The sequence below is a fragment of the Sorghum bicolor genome, chromosome 3, assembly GCF_000003195.3.
Source record: "Sorghum bicolor cultivar BTx623 chromosome 3, Sorghum_bicolor_NCBIv3, whole genome shotgun sequence".
NCBI lineage: Eukaryota > Viridiplantae > Streptophyta > Magnoliopsida > Poales > Poaceae > Sorghum > Sorghum bicolor.
Window position 1 is genome coordinate 10,134,781 of NC_012872.2, and position 22,015 is coordinate 10,156,795.

General features: G+C 41.7%; 1 protein-coding gene and 1 long non-coding RNA gene across 2 annotated transcripts; one reads left to right on the plus strand and one right to left on the minus strand.

Annotated features, from left to right (window-relative positions):
• Positions 10,164 to 11,346, plus strand: LOC8085794. Its single transcript, XM_002455329.2, has one exon. The coding sequence runs from the start codon at positions 10,381 to 10,383 to the stop codon at positions 11,299 to 11,301; it is 921 nt and encodes a 306-aa protein (XP_002455374.2). The 5' UTR covers positions 10,164 to 10,380; the 3' UTR covers positions 11,302 to 11,346.
• LOC110433495 lies at positions 14,554 to 16,674 on the minus strand. The gene is made up of 2 exons (XR_002450924.1): positions 16,188 to 16,674; positions 14,554 to 15,715 (listed from the first exon to the last, which is right to left on the minus strand). It is a non-coding gene; the product is annotated as an uncharacterized LOC110433495 (long non-coding RNA).

Here is a 22,015-nt window from a genome sequence, read left to right on the forward strand (position 1 = left end):
AATTCTGTTTTTTCAGTACTTTTCCCAGGGAAGAAAGTGTAGAAAGGTGCTCCAGAGTCGGAAAAATTGTCAAATCCAGCAGAGAAGCCGAATTTGTGCACCAAAGAAGCTCAGGATAGGGATGGCACTCCTGGAGGCATTGGGATGGTCAGAAGGGGAGGTGATGCGGCCCGAGTCAAAACCTTGCTCGCGGTTGATGAGTCAGACTGCTGGCATCTTCTCCACTGGTGGCGCCCTTGCCTTTTGGGTTCTCTGCCGCCTTCATTACGGTCATGACTCCGATCCATCTAATCACCTTCTTTTAAGTATTTTTGTTCTGCCATTCAATGCATCGTAGCAGCCGATAAAGCTTGTTTGTTGCCTCCTCACTTCCTTAGTGTGTTCCGAGTGAATCAGAGGTGAAACCTTTGTGCTGCCTGTGTCTGACCCATGCGTATATGGTACAGGTCCGAAAATTACAGTCCCCAGGAGCCTCAGGTGGGCGTCATGCGGAGCGATCTCAATGAGCTTAACATCAGCCCTGCTTGTGCGGTCTTTCAGCCCAGAGTGCGAACCTCAGAATATTATAGCTGCTTACGACAAACCTCAACGCAAGACTGAATAACATCAACAGGGTGTCAGGCCACTGCTACTCTCCCTATCAAATTATTTTGGTTGTTTGATTCAGTTCAGTCGAGGATATACTTGTATGTCCCTTTGTATGATACTACGTATTTATGCATCATAATATCTCCCTGTTGAGTGAAGAACTATTTGCCTTTATGTTTGGCACTATATGCAAACCACCATGGATTTGTGTCTGAGATGTACTGTCTATAATCAATATTGATACTATGTTACAGTTACACTACTGAAAAACCACTTCCTCTGTTCCAAACTATACTACACTTCACTTTACCTTCGTGGCCTTGTCTTATGTCAAATCCCCTATCTGTGACTAAGTTTTCTATATTAAAAAAATATATTAACATCAATATGCTCACATAAATGTGATATATTTAATGGAGAATTTAATAAAACTTATTTGATGTGTACACGGTGGTATATCTTTCTATAAATTTGGTTGAAGTTAGATAAGTTCAACACAGGATGAATTGTAATTCGAAACAAAACTAGTAGGTTCTTCTCATTTTGACGTCACATGTGCAGATTGATCTCGCGAGTGCTAAACCGAATCCGAGTACAAGACAAAAAGAGACCCCACTATCCTGTATCTGTATGTATTTTAGTCGAATTAGATTCGGGCTTGAGTCCGTTTCCAACTGTGCTTCGCACACGATATATAGTCCCATGTGCACGCTTTAATTTCTCTCGTCCCTTTCACGTAGCCACAGGCTTTCAACGTACCTGCAGCTTTCCCGAGCGCCCGCGAACGAATCTGCAAGCCGCCTGGTTGTCAGGCGAGCACCGAGCAGCAATGTGCTGGCGAACGGTGTGGTGCCTGCCCGGCCCGGCGCCGCCGCTGCGCGCGGACTGCGCCGACGACGGCTACGAGGAGCTGCCGGTGTCACTGCCGCCGCACGTCCCGCGGGGGCTGTCCAGGGACGACGACGCGCCGAGCGCAGGCGGGGAGGCCACGACGACGTTCGCGGTGGAGCAGGTGGTGGCGCCGGCGTCCAACAACGCCGGCTTCGGCATCGGAGGAGGGGCGTGGCTCGCGTTGGTCTGCGCGTCGTCCGTCTGCGCGAAGGTGGCCGGTCCTTCCTAGGATACTGATGATGATGATGATCTAGCCGGGTTATAGGCGTAACGAGGGTCTGTCGCTGAAAGCTAATTTAGCAAGCAAACAAGTTCACTTTGTAAGTCGTGTCAGGTGCTAGATTTTGGATATATCTAGGTGACATTCAGTTGTTTTCACCTCTCCTATCAACTGAATTTTTTCTATATACTTACACTGTCTTCTAGCTATATTTACACCGTCTTATCACTATATTTATAATAATTTCTTCAGTATAATTTATTGGATAGAGTGATGTAAGTTGAGGATATAACATGTACATACCAAATTTTTCAAACAAATTTACAAATTATTTCTATGGAATACAAACATCAAAGAAATATATGTCAAATTGTTCACAAATTCTTCAGAAATTTAAAAAAACCAAATATTCACAAATTTTCAAAATGTCATGCCACGCCGCCGCCGCCGCCAACACCGGAGAAGCGTAGCGTCCGGCCTCAGCTAGTACTGCAAGACATGGTATTGCCACATCCGCTACTTTGGCATGATTTGCTGCAGCTGCTTCATCATCATTGCCGACGAGGTCGCAGCAGGGAGGCCGGCGCACGGGCCATACTGTGGGCTGCACACGTAGTGTGGTATCTGCAAGTCCACCCTCTCACAAAACACGATCGATCAGATGCAACGCTCGAAGGGCGGGGTCGGCGTGATGCTGGAGATCAAGCGGAAGCTCTTGGGCCGGAGTCAGATCCAACGCTTGAAAATTCGGTTGACAGAAGCAAATAAATCATGCGGTTGACGTATAGCATTTCTCTAGATTTTACTCAATTCACCGTCAAAAGTTAGCCGGGCCGGTTTGCTAGATAAACCAGGCCACTTTCCATGGCCAGTTTTACTTTGTTGAATTCAAGAATGAACTCCATTATTATGTTTTCTTGGTTGGGATGATCAAAATGCATATATATATATATATATATATATATATATATATATATATATATATATATATATATATATATATATATATATATATATATATATATATATATATATATATATATATAATCTTATAGTTTAGAGTTTAGATGAGTACGTTATGGTTTCAGAAAGATCCACAACTGTGCAAACCAGCTATGTTGGTTTTGACGGTGTAATCTAAATTAGAGGTTATATTTTGTCATGGATTTTGTAAGAGTTTTGATTTGTAACAGTCTAAGTACACTCACCGTATCTAAATCATCATTTGAAGAGTCATTTGCATAAAAAATCGCTTTCTTGCACACTTTAGAGACCCATTTTTGCTATCTATTTTTGGCCAGCGAAAAATCCGGAATAGAGGATGTATCTTTATAATCAATTAAAGAAGCTATTGGAGAGTATTTTTTTTTACTATAATATCTATATCTATTAATTAGGAAAGATGTAGAGAGTCTCTTGGAATTGCTTTGAAGGATCCCTGCTAATTGAGGCCATCCAATCGTAAGAAAAATCAATATACAATCCTATTACCCTTATTCTCCTTTCAAACTCTAACTTGTTGTTCTTCCTTTATCTCCATGGCAACTAAAGGCGTTCTAGTGGCCCACTAATGCAAGAAAAACCTAAGGCAGGCTTGTCTCGACGAGCATTTTGTTGTTCTATCAGTGATTGTAACAAAACTAGACTAACCGATTTCTCAAATGAACCACAATTTTCTTGAAGGAAAATCCACAATATAAAAGCAAGTTGTGATAGTCCCCAATATTCCTCACATGTACCTAGCTAGGTGGCTTAGGTCTCAAGTGAATAGACCCTTCCAAAGTTTCAAGATTTCATACTAGTATAATAATTTACATCATGTGCTCAGCCGAGAGCATAAAATGGACAGACTAAATTGTGTCCAATTGAAAGGACGAGTAAATTGGTCATTTTGATATATCTATTAGCCATGACTATCGAAATATGGTCAACCAGGTAGTGGCCGGGCATTTCCAGTCGTAGTATATGCTAGTCTTTTTTATAAGAACTTTCATTAGTTATAAGAGCATCTTACATGAGTTAGGCCCAAGGGGACCCACGATACATCCTAGAGTGTCAGATGAACTAGGCATCTAGTAGAATGCAGAGAGTGGGTAGATATGTCTTGGCTTCTATGGATCTTGAGTACTTTTGTAAATTGTATGTAAAATGTGATGTTTAAACTCCTGAATAGTTGGCTTGAGTATCCGAGAAGCTTGAGCTCGGTTCTTCTTGTGACCATATAGGGCGTGTTTGGGACTGCTCCACGAACTCTGTTTCACAAACTCTACCGTGGACACTACTACAAAAAAAATTTTTGGGAGACATTCTGGTTTGGGCCACAGAGGCGGGCGGGCTAGCAGCCCGCCTCGGTTAATCTGGGCTAGGCTGCCGGCCCGGTAACCGCCACCGATAATATGTTAACCATGGTGGTCACTATAACAAAACCGCCACAATTAATCTTCTATTAACCGTGGCGGTTGACCTAAGTAAACCACCACGGTTAATGCATTAACCGTGATGGTTGTATTACAATGACTGTCACAGTTAATCATTTAACCATGGCGGTTGCATTAGGGCAACCGTCTCGGTTAAGTTTTAACCGTGGTGGTTAATCTAACAGCAATCGCCACGGTTAATAAGTGATTAATCATGGTGGTTTCTTTAATATGCCCGCCACGGCTAAGGTTGTGCCTATAAAAGCAGTAGCAGCAACCCCCTTCTTCTTTCCCGTGGTTCCTTCTTCATTTATTAGGGTTTTGACCTCAAAACCCTAATATTTGATATCTTAGAGGGGAGAATGTTTTGCCCTTTTATTTGGTGAAGGGGGGCACTACAAGAGGTGGATTTCTTACTCTCTAACTCTCATTTTCTCTCTTTTGCATTATTTAGGTGGTTTTGAGGTAGATCTAGATCTAGATCCAAATGGAGGAGATAGAAAACTAGATCTAGGGTTACTCACATGTTTTCATATGGCTTTATTTGTTTTCTCCCTTTGTGAGTGCAAGGTGGTCGCGATCATTATGAATAGGGAAGAGTGGATGTATAAGATACCGAGGGTCAACAACGATTTGGCTTTTCTGGGACATGTGAGAAAGTTTGTTGCCGCTACGAAAAAGCACCATGTGCGTTTGGGTCGAGAGCGCATCGTTTGTCCGTGCAATAGCTGTAAGAACAACCTTCTCTAGGAAGATAACTATGGTGCAGTCTCACTTGATCTGGCATGGCTTCGTCAAGGACTACACCGTTTAGAAGTATCACGGTGAAGAAGCAGATCCAAGTGCAACCGGTGCATCCGATGGAGGTAACTCATCAACAGTGAATGATGGGGGACGACAACCATCTGCAGCGGTGGGCGGTGATAGTGTGAACCATGATTACATCAACCTCCATGATCTGATTGGAGATAGTGGCGATGATGATGATGAGCAGGGTGATGTTGTCTTGGGGCTCGAAGATGTAGAGATTTTTTTAAATTTTGCTAACCGTATGGGTAAAGATGACGTTCTGTTTAGAAATCCGAAGTGGTTGGAGAATTTCGAAGAGATGAAGCAAGCAACACTTGATCCCCTGTATGAGGGTTGTCCGAAGCATTTGACGGTGTTGTGTTTTAACCTCTAGATGCTCATGCTGAAGGCTCACCATGGGTGGTCTGACACAAGCTTCAATGACCTGTTAGAGAGGCTTGCTGACTCATACCCAGAGGGTAACAAGGTGCCTGCCAATACCTACCGAGCAAAGAAGATGATCCGACCAGTGGCGATGACGCTTGAAAAGTTTTGTTGACATTTACTAACATCATCACTAAAAATAGAGATAAACCATACTCCTAGCAACAACACCAGAAATGCACGATAAATAATTAACTTGTCAAATAGCAACTAACCACTCTATCATTTCTAAGCATGAAGTAGGTTGTCATCCCTAATTACATTGCTAGGAATTTAATATAGATTCACATGTTCTACTGCAACTAGACAGAGAATAAAAGATATGAATATAATTATAAACTAAATGGGGTTCTGCAAGCGGACAGATAATTATACCGTTGTAGCATTTTATCCAGGGAAGTATCCAGGTTGTCGATTTATATTTATACCACTAGGAAGGCTAAGTGTTAAACTGTAATCTATTATATTGATAAGAAACTATATAGGATGAATAAATGATATTACCCAAGTCTTATAACCTAATCATAACATACATAGGTCACAAGATAAATATGGATACATAATAGTGATACCATAATCATCAAGTATCATAATTAAAGATAATCATCAGAGCATCTACTAGTCATAATCATAGTTAGCCAATGGATAAACTAGGAAGTTGAATCTAAGGTAATTCTATAACTACGCCAATGAATAACTCTAATTAGTGCAATTATATCTAGAAATCATCGTTAAGTCAACCCTATATCATAATTACATGTAAAGAGGCATCAAGTATTAAGACACAAGGGTCACCTCCTTCGTGACCGCGCCCATGCTTGTCCTACATACGGAGGGTGGACTACAGAGGATCCAACACAGCTGTCACCTATGCGGTCTCCCACACGTCCCGGCACGTCAGGGTGCACTCGCAGATAAACAAGATATCTAGATACAACGTCCACATATTGTCTACCATCTACTCAACGATCAATCAGATAAACGCTATATGAGCAATTACATAAATTCAATAAGATTAAACCAACTATCCTAGACATATAATCAAAGTAGACAATGACTAATGCAATTAAGAACATAAGAATCTATTAAGAATAAAGTCTCCCTAATATACAATTGAATACTATAAAGTAAGAACTAGATATATTACCGAACTCTTATGCTCCATACCGATGCCAGGGGCTCCAGATCCCGATGAAGAACTAGATCTCCTCTACTTCTAATCTAACTAACTAGAACTATGAACTAGAAGGCTCTTGATGAATTTGAAGGCGCTTGATGCTTGATGGCTTGAGGCCTTGATGAATAATGAAGTGGCTCTCTCCAGGGGGTCTACCCATGTATTTATAGTCCGGTGGGATACGCGTGTGCCGTAGGATCAAACTGACTTAACCAAGGGCCGAGATGCATCAAGAGAGGCAGTGGAGGAAGCTTCCGGAAGAGGAGGGCCAAAACCCTAAGGGGTCATCGGCCGGCGCTAGGGTGGGGCCGACCGACCCCACCTGGCAGCCGCCAAGCCCCCCGTTGCTTCGGGTGCCTTCTCGATTCTTCCTGATTCTTCTCGCGACGTTTCCCATGGCGGATAAGTTTCATGTTTATTTTGCACTAGAGTCCCTCTTTTCAGCTTTCCTAGAATTCACCTTGGAAAAAAATATGCAAAACTCGTAGAAATTGTCAGATAAACCCTAGATTAGTGTGTTTTCATGTTTTGCTTCATGTCTAAAGTTCTAGTAAAAGTTGACGTTATCGACCGTCAACAAGTTTCATGCATGCCCTAACCACTGTATTCTATATCGGGGTAAGTATGAGAACTTGCAGAGCTGTCTGCACTGTGGCGCAAGCCGATATAAGAGGAATGCCGACTGTTGTGTAGACGCAGATGATGAGAGGCCAACAAACAGAGGGAAGAAGAAGGCGAAGATCTAGACGACCAAGAAGCAGATCCCATCTTTTGAGGATGAGGAAGAAGAGGGTTACATGCAGAGGAAAAGCCCTGCACTGTCAGTGTGGTACCTACCAGTGATCGATCGCCTACATGTGCTATTCAGGAACCTAGAGGATGCCCAGCTGATGTCCTCGCATGCATCAGCAGAACGAATGAAGGATGATGGCAAGCTATGACACCCCTCTGATGGCAAGCAGTGGAAGCGGTTTGACGCCAAGTTTCTGAAGGAGTTTAGTGATGAGGTGAAGAATGTTAGGTTCGCACTAAGTACCAATGGGATGAATCCGTTCGGTGACCTCAGTAGCTCCCACAACACTAGGCCAGTCATCCTCACAATTTACAACCTACCTCCCTATCTATGTTAGAAGCGCAAGTATCTTTTACTAACCATGATTATTTCTGGTCCACGGCAACTAGGCAATGATATAGATGTGTTCCTAGAACTGCTCATGGAGGACATGAAGATACTATGGGAAAAAGGGTTCAATATGATGGATGCATCACGAAAGGAGTACTTCACTCTTAAAGCCATCATCTTTGTCACCATCACTGATTACCCTGGCTTTTTTTCACTATCAGGGCAGATCAAAGGTAAGTCAGGTTGTGTAGTCTGCATTGATGGTACATGCTATACTTACCTTAGTGCATCAAAAAAGTTGGTTTACATGAGGCATAGGCGATTCCTTGACAAAAAGCACAAGTACCGACACAACAGGTGTGCTGCCACAACAGGGTGAAGCTGTCGTACAAGGGCAAATGGTGATGCGTACCTCTGAACTCCAAAAGAACCCGGTCGATGAGATCATGGTGCAAACACTCGGTACGCTACAGGTGCCCTAGGGTAGGTCGGGGAGGAACAAAGATGTGGCATAGTGTTGATGGTAGATAAGTACTCTTTTTAACCGTCAACATAGCATGAGAAAGGATTAAAATCAGAATATTATTTAGCTATAGGGGTTATCACTAATAGAATTCCACAAGTTTTGGTGTTTATCTATTTTTACAGGGGGTTATCGGAATAAGAACAAAAGGAGGTCCACATGTCAGATTTACATAGAGAGAACACGTGAAACGTCAACTCAGAAATACTCCAGAAGGCTCGGGAAGATACCACCTGAAAGGTGGGACCCACCTGCCACAGGGCAAGGGTGGGCGCCCCACCTTGTCAGAAGCAGCGAATTGTGGCATTGTCTTCTTGTGAAGCGGAATATGTAGCAACAACGGTAGCATGCTAGGGTATATGGTGAACCGATTGATTGCAGATATGTTGGGAACAAATGAGACAAAGGTGAAGCTACTCATAGACAACATGTCCGCTATCGCACTCAGCCGAAATTCTGTACATCACGATCGAAGCAACACATCGATACAAGGTATCACTTTCTTCGTGACTCTATAGAGGAAGGAAAGGTGGAAGTTGATCATGTCAGAATAGCGGAGCAGCTCGCTGACATCTTCACCAAGGCGCTGGGGCGAGTGAGGTTCGTGGAACTGAGGAGAGCTCTCGGAGTCATCAATGTGCATCAAGTTTAGGAGGTGGTTTGTTAGTAAAAGGATGCATGATTATGTATTTTTTTTGCTTATAGTTTGGAGTCAGTCAGGTACGAGGGCGTGATTGTAGGCGTGCGCGATCATGACCCGAGCCGGTTGGGTCGTTTGTCCACGCGTCATGGCGTGCTCAGCGCACGTAGCGCGCGCTGCATAGAAACGGCGTAGCGATCGTTGCGCGACATGACGTGGGGGAGATTGTGCATAAATAACAATGAATAAAGATCCAAGAAGCCACGGTTGTTGGCAGAGGCCCATATTTTTTCTCGCATGTCAGTTGCATCTGTTCCTACGTGCTCTTGCCGCGGCCACCACACAGTCACCGACGATCCTCAACACAAGCTCGGAGCTCTAGGTTCCAATACTGCTCATGGCCCGAGCCGTCCACAGAGCTGACTCACGTCATCGGCGGCGCGTGGCCACCGTCGATGAAGTCGAGGCTTGGGAGCACTGCTCGATGCTATGGTGTAGATCAATTCAATGGAAGTTGTAGTGTCGATGAGAGGGAGTAGGTGAACTCGTCGACGCCTATGCCCATGTGCCCCGCTGTCGCGACTCGTTGCCAGAGCGCCCTGCGGCCCCATGCATCGTGGTAGCCTCCTCATGCCCCACAATCACTCTGACCTGTGGCTCCATGCACCGCAGAAACTTGCTCGCGCCCTGGTCGGCTGGACACCACATGCAAGCACTCAGCCCTGGCTGCCAACCCACATCTTGCGCGTGTTGGCTTCTAATCACACCGTCGGTGATTTAGTATATGACGTTTGAGTGGAAAAGAGAGAAGGAAAGAGGAAGAAGAAAGAGGTAGGGGCAAAAAATGATCTTTCATCGCTCTTCTCTCTCCTCCAATGTTGAAAATAAATATTTTATTAGACGTGGTGTTTATGAGTAAATTTGACAATCTCGCTATTCTCTGTGTCCAGTGGCGAAGGCATGTCATTTCCAGTATCCGATGGCTAAATTTTGCCTCTCTTTTTTTAGATCTTAGCATGTTTGGTTGACCTTATCTGTTAAATCTGTTACAATAAATCAATGGACAGTACTTTAAGACATGACTTTTCTATCAAGCCAAGAAACTCAAAATCTAATCCATATAGACAACACGACTATCCAGATCCGTATAGGATTACGAGACCCATCCAATTCACATAACTAAATCCAATCCATATACAACACGATATCCATCTAGACTGTATATATTGTTATTAGATTAGATGCAGATCACGCGACCTTATTGTAACTCAGACTCGAACGCGCAAATACGATAGACGACGTTGGCGGCGCCGGACGGACATCCAAAGCCAATGGCATCCACTCCGCCGGGACCAAAGCCGATCGTAGGCTACTATCATTCGGTCGACCCCAACTATGAATCACCTCTTGACGGTAGCAACTACATATTTGTCCCGTCGTCACCGGCGACCCGCGGCTTCCGATTCCCCCTGGACTTTCTTCCGGGAGGCATCAATGGTGCCTGGGAAATCGCAGACAGCCGTGGCAGCCTCATCCTCCTCTACCGAGGCGTCCAGTTAATCCCCAACATGCTGAACGAGCAGACTGCAGCAGCTGGGAGCCGCCACAATCCTGGGTTCGTCGTGTGCGACCCGCTGACGCGGCAATACAAGGCAGTCCCTTGCCGGCCGGAAGACATGGAAGGCCACCAGTTCCTCGGCCTGTTCCTCCTCCACGGCGACCAAACCAATCAGCAAGCAGGCGGCGGCCACATCAGTTTGTCCAACTTCAGAGTTATGGCTGCTCTGCACCGGCCCCACTGCTGCAGCTCCGGCCATGGAGTGCCGGTGGCCCACGTGTTCTCCATGGGGAGCGAGGTGGAGGGAGCGTGGAGCAGCGTCTTCTGTTTGGGGAGCGATTGGCACCTCGTGAAGAGGGCCTGGAGCAGCGAGGAACCCATCAGTATCCCGAACACGGTCAAGTCTTTCTACTTCGCAGGCCGCGCGTATGGATCCCTGTACTGGGGCATCCAAGGCACTGGCACGGCGCTTGTTCTTGACGAGGCAACCGCAGAGTTCACGACGGTGACGCTGCCACAGATCATGCTCGGATCGTGCGGAAGATGCAGCTTCCGGTTCATTAGCCGCCAGGACGACGGCGCTCTGCGTGTCGTCTGCTTGGTAGACAACAACCTCAAGGTCTTTGTTCGTCGTATCATCCATAGTAGTAGTAGTAGTCGTCACGGCGAGTGGGCGGTCGAGGGTCTGGTGCGGCTGCGGGAAGCCACACGCGGACTGCCGGGCCACGAAGACGGCTATTTCCAGGATGATGAGGCTATTATTGTTGACGCGCAGGAGACGTACGTCCTCTTGACACCACGGAACAAGACATGGCTGTTCTCAGTCGTGCTCGAGACCATGGAGGTCGACCGCGGACATGAGAGGAACAAGTACGCAGGGCCGGCGTACCCATGGGAGCTGCCAACAACGATATGGTCGCCAATCTTCTGACTCTTGCCCATGTGGCATAAGACTTGTGAGAGCCGAGGGCTGCCATGCATGTCGGGTTTCTTTGCTCAGAAAGTTGTTTTTTTTCTCATTTTCTGCGACAGGTCAAGTGAAGTTTGGTCCTCCTTTTGTCGGGTTTCGGTAGACTTAAATAATTTGGTTTATTTTAGCCCATTTAATTTAGTAAATTTCAATGCTCATTTTTAATGATACAAGTTATTTGTTTTAACCTCTCACATGAGAATTTGACTAGACGTACTGGCACATGTGAAGGTGTGATGAGTGCTGGTATATGTACACCAAGTCATGCTCTGCACAATCGAATTACGGCGAGTTGTGTCGAGTGCTAGCTACGTGTGCCAATAGATCAACCGCTAGGTTTCTTGTGCTGAAATTTATTCACCTAGGTTTAAGTTCTCGATTTGACATGGATGTTTGTATTTTTTTGAATTATTCTAGGCTTTAGTGACGCTATGCTTTCAGTGGTAGGCGGTGTGTGTCTCGACAGCGAGGCGTCTGCGGTGACTTCGTCAATCTCACGATTTGCCGGTCCAACTCGATTCTTCGGAGATGCTCATAGGGTAGGTAGAGTGTGCGTGCATGCATTCACAGGAATGAGTGTGCGCTCGTATTTATGAACATCTATGTCTGTAACTGGGTCTCGCAAAAAAATGCCGAATGTCGAGTAGTGGCGTAATCCTAGTCAACGCTATGGCGGCCTCCACCGCTACTACAGACTCTGTTTTTATGGACGGTTTAGCCAGCCGCCCCAACTAAAGTGTTTCTACAAATACACCATTTGTAGAGGCGGTTGGTCAACCACCCCTACAAATCGATTTGTAGGGGTGGCCGCCCCTATAAATCAATTTTGGAATTCAACCACTAAAAATTCTAAAAAAATAGCAAAACATTTTTTTAATCATGAGCCCTGCCTTCAAACCCACAACCCCTCACTCATGTGTATCATCCTCTACCACTACATCTCTTTGTCACTTGTGTCTTTAAGCCATTTCGGTTCTCCACATATTATACTAAACCAAGTGTAAATTGATTGTTTGAGACACTAAACGATTACAAATCAAAAAGTTATCAACTACAAGGTTTCATAATATTTCGAGATCTACAACTTTCATCTAGGTAGTTTCTCCATCCGAGGTCATTTATAAAATTTAAATTTTAAATTTGACAAATTCAAACGAAGTTTTGCATGACAGAATGATGTCAAATTTAAAAGTTATCAACTATAAAGATTCATAACTTTTTGAGATCTATAATTTTCTTTATGGTGGGTTTTCCATCCGAGGTTGTTTCAAAAATTCGAATTTTAAATTTTTGAAATTCAAACGTAGTTTTGCATGACAAGATGATTTTAAATCAAAATGTTGTCAACTATAAAATTTCGTAACTTTTCAAGATCTACAAAGTTTAATTTGGTTGTTTCTCCATCCGAGGGCGTTTGAAAAATTCAAATTTCAATCTGGATAACTTCAAACATAGTTTTGCTTAAATTTGGATAACTTCAATTCGAATTTTAAATTTTTGGAAATTCAAACGTAGTTTTGCATGACAAGATGATTTTAAATCAAAAAGTTGTCAACTATAAAATTTCATAACTTCTCAAGATCTACAAAGTTTAATTTGGTTGTTTCTCCATTCGAGGGCGTTTGAAAATTTCAAATTTCAAATTGGATAACTTCAAACGTAGTTTTGCTTAACAAAATAAATTCAAACGAATAAGTTGCCAGCTACAAAATTCTATAACTTCAATCTATAAGGTTTATTTTGTTCGTTTTGTCAAATATTTATCTGACAGGTGGTTCTAATATTGATCACAAATTTTATATATCTCTATTGTAGTTTATGCAGTTTCATAAACTACAAGAGAGATATGTAAGATTTGTAAACAATGTTACTTTCACTTTATCATATGAAAAAATGACCAAAACAAAAATTGTACATCTTGATGAATTATACAACTTTTATGTTCATGACTTCTTCAGCCAAAATCGTTTGATGTTTCAAAATATTATTCGAAGTTGTCATTTTTCTAAATTTGAATTTTGAAATATATACAAGAAAAGGTAATCAAAAGAACAACAGTAAGAACATAATATTTTAAGAGACCATGATTTTTGAAAAAACTAGAAAAAAATCTCATCACATTTAGAGTTAGTATGATGGAGAAAGACTAGTTTATGAACACTTATTTCTCTTTTTAATCTATGGCTAAAACTTATAGTTTTAACCATAGATTAAAAAGAGAAATAAGTGTTCATAAATAATTTGAAATTAAATTTCAAACAGTATTTTAAAGCATCAAATGAATTCAAATAGAAAAGTTGTTAACAACAAAATTCATATTTTTTTGAGATCTAAAATTTTTATTTTGGTCGTTTCTTCATCCAAAGGTCGTTTTGAAAAGTTCAAGTTTTAGTACTTCATTTAAATATTCAGCATACATTTCTAGGGACATCTCAATATATAACCGCCTCTACAAATCAATTTATAAGGGCGGCTAAAAACATCAACTGCCCCTACAAATCGATTTGCAAGGTCAGCTTATTTGAAAACTATTTGTAGGAACGGCTTAATATAGAGCCACCTCTATAGAAAAAAAGGTAGCATTTCTGTTTTTCACTTAGTGCACCTCGCGGTACGCGAGCCCTAGTTTAATCTTGCGGTTTTGACGTTTTCAGTGGTGAAAAAGAATTACCGATTGCGTTGAAGTGTTTGGCACGATTTTCTAGATTCTCATAGTGGAGCGACCGCACATCTGAATTTAAGTGATTCCATCCTTAGCATCACGTGTATCCTAATTTGCCAACTAGTTTTGACAACTTGTTGAAGGCTTAATTTTGTGATTTTGGCAAAAATTCTAGGATGTTAAGTTCTTTTGTCAAGCCCAAATAGCAAACTGTTGGAGAAGGCCTCTTTTTTCACTTGGCATTTGGTTTTAAGACTTGGCAAAACTATAGATTTGCCAACTAAGTTTTAGCAAACTGTTGGAGTTACTCTAGACTACGTCCGCATCGCTATGTTGTTCACCATTCCTCGTGCTCATATGACCGCCACAAAGCATTCAGAATTTGGTGGATCCACATCTAAGGAAGCTGAAAGATAAATGCTAGTACCATAATATAGTAATGTATGAACTGATAGTCCTGTGCAGGAAAGGTATCTGCATATACTCGTTTGTCAAAAACTAGTAGCTGGCGCGCGCCCTCGCACGCATGCACGATTAACATACGCTGGATAAACGGTGAAGTTTAATTATTATATTGAAGTAAAATGCATGGAAGGCCAAATTTATACGACATACATGGTAGAGGGTATAGTGGTAATAATAGATAGTAATATTATACAATACAAGGGGGCTCTTAATTTAGTAGTGCTTAAAAACCAATAGGGTTCATCAAGACATTGAGGGCATCAAGCACACGCTCAGCAGAATAGAGCAGGTGCAGTGCTGTAGATGAACCATTGTGTGACATCGCAACAACTACATGCGCAAGCTGTGCACCCCTATTTGCAACGGAGAATATGCGCCTAAGAATTTGTTGCTGACTAACCATAGTGTCGTAACTATAATCCAGCACGGTAAATGCATATATTGATTGGAGACATCTAAGCGCCCGATGAGCAGCATCCTTATATGGAGCAGTGGAAGCATTCTCATGCATAGCACTGGAATCTAGCACCGGTGAGGACAAAAAAAAAGGCAACACGGTATATTGTGGCTAAATAACGATGGTAATTGCAGCTTCACACCATAAAGAGTGCATCCATCGGGCGCAATCTCCCGTATGACATGCGCATAGGGAAGCCCACAACGTTGGGCAACCACATATAATATTAATAAGTAAGAAATGCGAACAGAAAACATTTAGGCAAAGGAATAGACAAGAACAAACAGCGTAATGAATTAGCAGGATAACCTACAATCTAAATAAAGGCAGCCCAAAAATACAATGAATGCATAGAAAAAGCAAGAAGAGTTATAAACTCACCAAGCATGAAGCAGTAGATAAGAAGATGGGAGGATAAAGTCAGAGGATAGAAGACATAGTAGAATAGTTAGAAAAACAAACAAAGAAGCCAAAGCATATAGAGCGATAAAAAAACCACTGGTGTGGTCGTCACTTTGATTGAGCCTTCTGTTGATAGTTCCCTCTCCTCCTCTTTTTTTTTTATTTAACAAAATAAACAAGAGCAAAAAAAAATGAGAAGCGAGGGCACAACGTACAGAAGCGTTAGAACATAACGCATGGTGTATCATCTAGCAGATAAAAGGATAAAAAATAGGAGAATGATAATTAAGCACGAAAAAAAAGACAGTTACTACATAATTTAAAGGAGCAGAAAGCATACCCGAGAGAAACTAAGCAGAAAAACTACATCGTCAGTACAGCTGGAGCCTCTGAAAACAGGATCAGAGAGCAACCTCAATGGTACTCCAAATCACAGCCAAAGGAAGCATGGATCAACAACGGCAACAATAAAAAGGAGAAAAACTTTCTGTAACAACAAAGGTAACATGTAATATACTACATTACGCAGGAATTTACAACATGTAAACAAAATCTCAGTGGCCCATAGGCACTTGTTCATAACCTGTAGCTACAGTATATTCGCATCAAATAGTGTTTGCACTGAGTAAATCAAATATTATTAGCCTATACTCATTGGGTCATAACATCCACGTATACTACTACGGCATTAAAATAACAGAGAATGACAAATCCAATCACCTAACAATCAACTGTACTCTACATGAAGACGCACAGGCACAGACAACAAATACGCTTGGTGTGTTTAATCATTGCATTGTACAAGATCTCAAATCAATCGCACACAAGAAGCAGGAATTTATGAAGGAGCAGAGCACAAACCGAGAATATAGACCAACAGGTCGATCCAGCCGGAAGAACAGGAAACTGTGCACTGGCCGCACGACCGATCTGCTGAACTCAACAGCTCTAGAAACCGAAGGACGCCGGGACACGGCAACGGCAGCACGCACGCCGGGTCGTGGCAACCCCGAAACTGAAACGACGAAACATGGCGGCGCGATTTGTCCGGCACGGTATCCCGCGGAGGCCGCAAACGACGGCGAGGCGCGCCGGCAGGCACGCCGAGCCGCCGCCACCCAGGAATCAGCGCGGCAGAAGACGGCGGGCAAACAGAGGAAGTAAGGACAGAGAGACCGCAAACGACGGCGAGGTGCGACGGCAGGCACGGCGGGCCGCGGGCACCCAGGAACCGGCACGCCAGAGGACGACGGGCAGGCAGAGGAAGTAAGGACAGAGGAAGAAAACTGATGGAGATATAGAAGAGAAGAAGACGGACAACAAGAAGGATCAGGACAAGCGCTCCCTCTTTTTTTTTATTTCTTTCTTAGCCAACGCAATGGTGGAGAGATATTTATGCGTTTTTTTTTTCAACCACAAGGTGACGTGGGCAGGCTCTCGTGCCGGAGAATTCCCTGCGAGTAATATGTTGAAAGTATGCACCTATAGTTAGCATACTAATATAATCACATATGTCAGATGAGTATATAAACATATGTATTGAGTATATTCTTATACAAAATAAGAGTAGAGTATATTCTTATACAAAATAAGTTATACTCTGTTCTCCAATGACATAATTGCAATGCTTGGTACTCGTTAAATATGTATGTGTTCATTCTCTACTTGGCTATACATATATATTCATTAAAAACCAAGTATCTAATCATACCTCTTTCTCATATAATGTGTACGTATGCACTTAGGCCAGTCTCAGTGGTCCGTTTCAATGCACTGTTTCCAAAACAAATCCGCTAACAGGGCATCAATGAAACGAATAATGAAACAACCTCCACAGTGCATGAGTTTCACCTTGACGTTTTCTAGACTGGGCAAAGCATTTAATTACTGCAAAATGATTGGATCACATGCAATATGGTGAAACGATTTAGCCCAGTGGGGATTTCATCCCGTTTCACCGCGTGGGAAACAACGCCCACGGGGTTTCATCATGGTGAAACTACTTCCTTCTCTCTCCTCTTCGTTTCATGCAAAAAGTGCAATTTTGCTGACATGGCGCTCTAATAAATGTGCATGACATCCTGGTAAAACCCCCACTAAGACTGGCCTTATACTACGACGTATGTCTGTATACTCTATTCCAAAAAGTATGCATACATATTTTATTCTAATAAGTATGTACCAATACTTTGTTTCAAAAAATATATATAAATATTGTTCTAAAAAGTATAAAAAAGTATTTATAAATACTATTTTAAAAGGTATGTATGACGACACTGCATTCTAAAAAATATATACAAGCATTCATGTTAGATAACACATATATTCCTGAGTCCTAACCGATTAGTATGTGGTCGTATTCATACACGAGCAAGCTTAATAGGAATCACGGCCAGCGAGAATCACGGAGACTGTAGAATCACGGAGTATATTACTTTATTTAGTCATTATTGATTAAATTTGTTACGTGCATGCGGCCTGGCTAATTGGATCTTCCCAATATCCACTAACCTGTACGTCCTGGCTGGAACTGGAAGGACCCTCAGCGGCGGACTTAATTAGGAACTATTACTATAGGGTCCCACCATTATTTACTACCGTTAGCACACTGGGAGAGTTTAATCGGTTGTTTATTATTGCTCTCGGTCAGTGATCACCGCACTAAAATTCTGGCCCGTGAACCCGCGTTGGTCAACCGCAACCATCCGGATAAACTCGTCCGGTTTATAGCTGAGGGGGTGTTTAGTTCATTTTTCATCCTAAAAAATTCTATATTTTGATCCATCATTTTGCATAATGAAACTACGAGTCTGTTTAGTTCCCTATTTGAGCCAAAAAAAAAAACTGGATTTTGGCCAATCATTATGTAGAATGGAACTAAATATCATCAAAAATTTTGACAAAATAGTTGCTATATTTGCATTCTAGATTATGGCCTCAAAAGAAAAAAAAAAACCCAAAAGAGCAGGTTCATGTATTTTGGACCCTGAAAATTTTGGTATTTTGAATGGAACTAAACACACCCATAAAAAATTGGTATTTTACATTTTATCATTCTAAAGTACTTGGTATTTTGTATTTTATATTCTATGGAAAACTAAACACACCCTAAACACCATGCAAAATTTTTGACAAAAAAATAGATATTCTCCATTTTGGATTTTTGCCTCAAGAGGCCAAAAATAGCCCAAAAACGTTTGGGAGCCAGTGCTCACCCTCGCCAGCACCATGAAAAATTTAGTATTTTGAATGGAACTACGTGCCCATAAAATTTTTTTTGGTTTCTCAATTTGCAGCACTCAAAAGCAGAAAACATAAAAGCGGAAACCCGAGTAAAGTTCAGGCCCACTCGCGAGTGAGCCCGCTCGCTTCGCCCCCAATTGGGCCATTCATTCCCCTCGCGGGCTCCCAGCTGAGTAAACCCTACTGCCTAGCAGCACCCACTCGTACTATTTTATAAAAATACAAAAAGTGAAGAGTGAAAAGATGATATCCAAACATACATTTTGTCTCCCTCTCGACTCTTGCCCGCAGCGTCGCCATCATACTCCCTCCGTTCCTGAAAGAATCAATTCCTAGAATCCGTGCCAGTCAAACTTTTTAAAGTTTGACTAACTTTATAGAAAAGAGTAACAACATCTATAATATAAAATACACATTATATGAAAATATATTCTATGATGAATCTAATAATACTAATTTGATACTATAAATCTTAGCATTTTTTTCTAGAAATTTGGTTAAAGTTTAAAAAATTTGACTTAGGACAACTCTAGAAATTGACTCTTTCGTAGACGGATGGAGTATTCTTGTAACAATTCCCTCCACTTTGCCCCCCTCTCTCGGCTCTCGCCCCTAGCGCCACTGTTGCCTTCCCCAGCTAAATGCGCAAGCGGCACGGTCCATCCACTCTCACCATGAATAACCGTGAATAGAGTCCCTGTCAAAGTTCGTGGAGGGTATTGACGATATCGCCATGTTTCTTTTCCACCACCGGGCCGCCATGATTGTGGAGCTCAGGTCTTATTTAGTTCTAGACTATAAAGTTTTTGGGTGTTATATTGGATATCATATGGGGATATCGCATAGGGTGTTTGGACACTAATAAAAACATAAATTACAGAATCAGTCAGTAGGCCGTGAAATGAATTTATTAAACCTAATTAATCCGTCATTAGCACATGTGTTACTATAGCAATTTAGTGTATTCATGGACTGATTAGGCTTAAAAAATTTGTCGCGAAAAGTATTTGCAATCTATCAAATTAGTTATTTTTTTAATCTATATTTTATACTCTGCTAGCAAATATGCCCATGCGTTGCAACGGGAGAAAAACATCAAATGGCCATAGAAAGTGATAACATAATGTTACATATCTATTTATATTTATCCTTTTTATAAAATTTAAATTCCATAATTTATTTTATTGATAACCATGACATCTATGGTATTAGATAGTTAATATTTACAATAATATATAGTTTGGAAACATATTTATTTAATAATAAAAATGGAAATTAGACAAACCTTATCTTACTCTAATATTATCTCTTAATATACCTTAGTATTATATTAAAACATGAGAAGTTTGTTGCTAGCTTTATTTTTTATTTACATTAGAATTCCTATAAAATATGATATATCAGTTAAATGTATGTAAATTATGAACACATGGGCTTATGAAGTGTTCATATGACAAACAACATATCGTGCAAAGGTAGTGGAAGCATCTTTTTTATATTTTTACATACTTAAATTGATTGTAAACTATTTAGCAAGCATAAATTTAGGTAAATTAGTAAATCAGTGAGATATGTAGGAATGGTGCTAAAACTTTTACCACAAATCAAGCATCACATTAAATAGGCTACCATAAAATTTTTATAATAATTAGAGCAAGCTAACTACAATTTCAATTTTACACTAAAAACATAGGCAAGAATCTCTAGCAAAAAAAATATACTAAAATTTGTGAATTTTTTGTTTACTACATGGATCTACATATGTGGAGCTGAACAAAATTTGTTTTGTATTTTTTAGATTTTTCTATGAATTTCTACGTATTTATTAATTTTCAGTCGAATTAAAGAATAAAAGAAAATTAAATTAATAAAACAAACACTTTACACCTATTTTTTATTTACTGCATGGATCTACATATGTGGAGTTGAACAAAATTTGTTTTGTAGTTTTTAGATTTTTCTATGAATTACTACGCATTTATTAATTTTCAGCCGAATTAAAGAATAAAAGAAAAGAAAAACTAATAGTACATAGGAGATTTTGCATTGGGAATCTTGAAAAAAATTCTATTTTCTTTGTCCTCTTCTACAAGCGGACGGCCGAGGCTAACAATTTTGAGAGCGGACAGAAATGTTATAGGAGATTTTGCATTGAGAATCCTAAAAAAATTATATTTCTTTTTTTCTCCTACAAGCGTTAAACGGACCGGTTCCGGGCGACGACACGGACGCAGGAGGGGACCGATTCTGGGCTATGGAAGGGCGACGGAAGACAGACAGAAACTTATTGGCAGACTAAAATTTTATCTATTTATAGATAGGTATAGATGTATGTATCGAATATTCGATGGAATAAGATGTAAAGTTGCATAAGGCGTCAAGCCCATGACAACGTTAGTGGGTCAGGCCCACGGTCGTTGCCCAACCCAGCGCTGGCTCGCGTCGTCCAGACTCCAGAATGCCGCCATTTCTTCGCATATAAACGTTGTTGAGACTAGCCGAACAAGAATGTGAATCTGTAGAGAAAGACGGAGCAAAGCAAGAACCAAGAAACGAGAGAGGCGAGACGAGAGAGAGACCCAAGAACCACTTCTCCTCCGTGCTCGCCACACCTGATTAAGAATGGGAGCGGTGAGCAGTTCGCTGGCGCGGAGCAGGAGCGGCGGTCCGAGCTCCGCCGATCCCTCTCACTTCACGGCCAGAAGCCGCGACTCCGCCGACGCCAATCCTGACGGGGCCCGCGCATCTTGTCTTCGAGTCCTCTCTCGCCCATCCGTGGAATTGGGATCCCAAAGCTCCCGACACCTTCTCCGACGGGAACTTCGTTCTGAACCTGGATGGGGCGACGATGATGCGGAGGCGGCTCCAGTTCGGCCTCTTGGTCGCCATGAACGAGGTCGCGGACGGGGAGGGGGCCGCGGTGCGAAGGCTACAGATCTGCACGAGGGCAGAGATGGCGGACTAGATCGTCTTTGTAAGACAGGTGTGCATACTCCGTGAACCCCAAGCTTCTGATGACGGAGATTGTATCTTTTGTCTCGAATCTCTCACGAGGATCGACTGCGCAGTCTACCATGTGGGCACACGTTTCATACGTCGTGCCTAGAGTACCACTTCCTCAAGAACAGAGTTTTCAAGAACAGAGTTCTTCACGCTACATGTCCGGTTTGCCGCGATGCGATAATTCATTCAGATTTTGAGGACAGTGTTATTGGGCTATATGTCCTTTTCTTTAGGTGTTCAAACTCTTTTTTTCTAGAGTACTAAGATTTTTTTTACATTAGCATTAATATCTGTGAGAAAGTACTTATTGGAAGAGAAAGAGAAGTATAAATGAGAATTATTTTGTGATAAAATTTAAATATTGTTACGTTAAGTATTTCGGGGCAGAGAGAATAGATAATTCTAACTGATTATTAATAATCTAATAATAGAATCAATGATTT

What these genes read in the sequence shown, in the direction of transcription:
- LOC8085794 (XM_002455329.2), top strand. Translation starts at nt 10,381, where the DNA reads ATGCTGAACGAGCAGACTGCAGCAGCTGGGAGCCGCCACAATCCTGGG.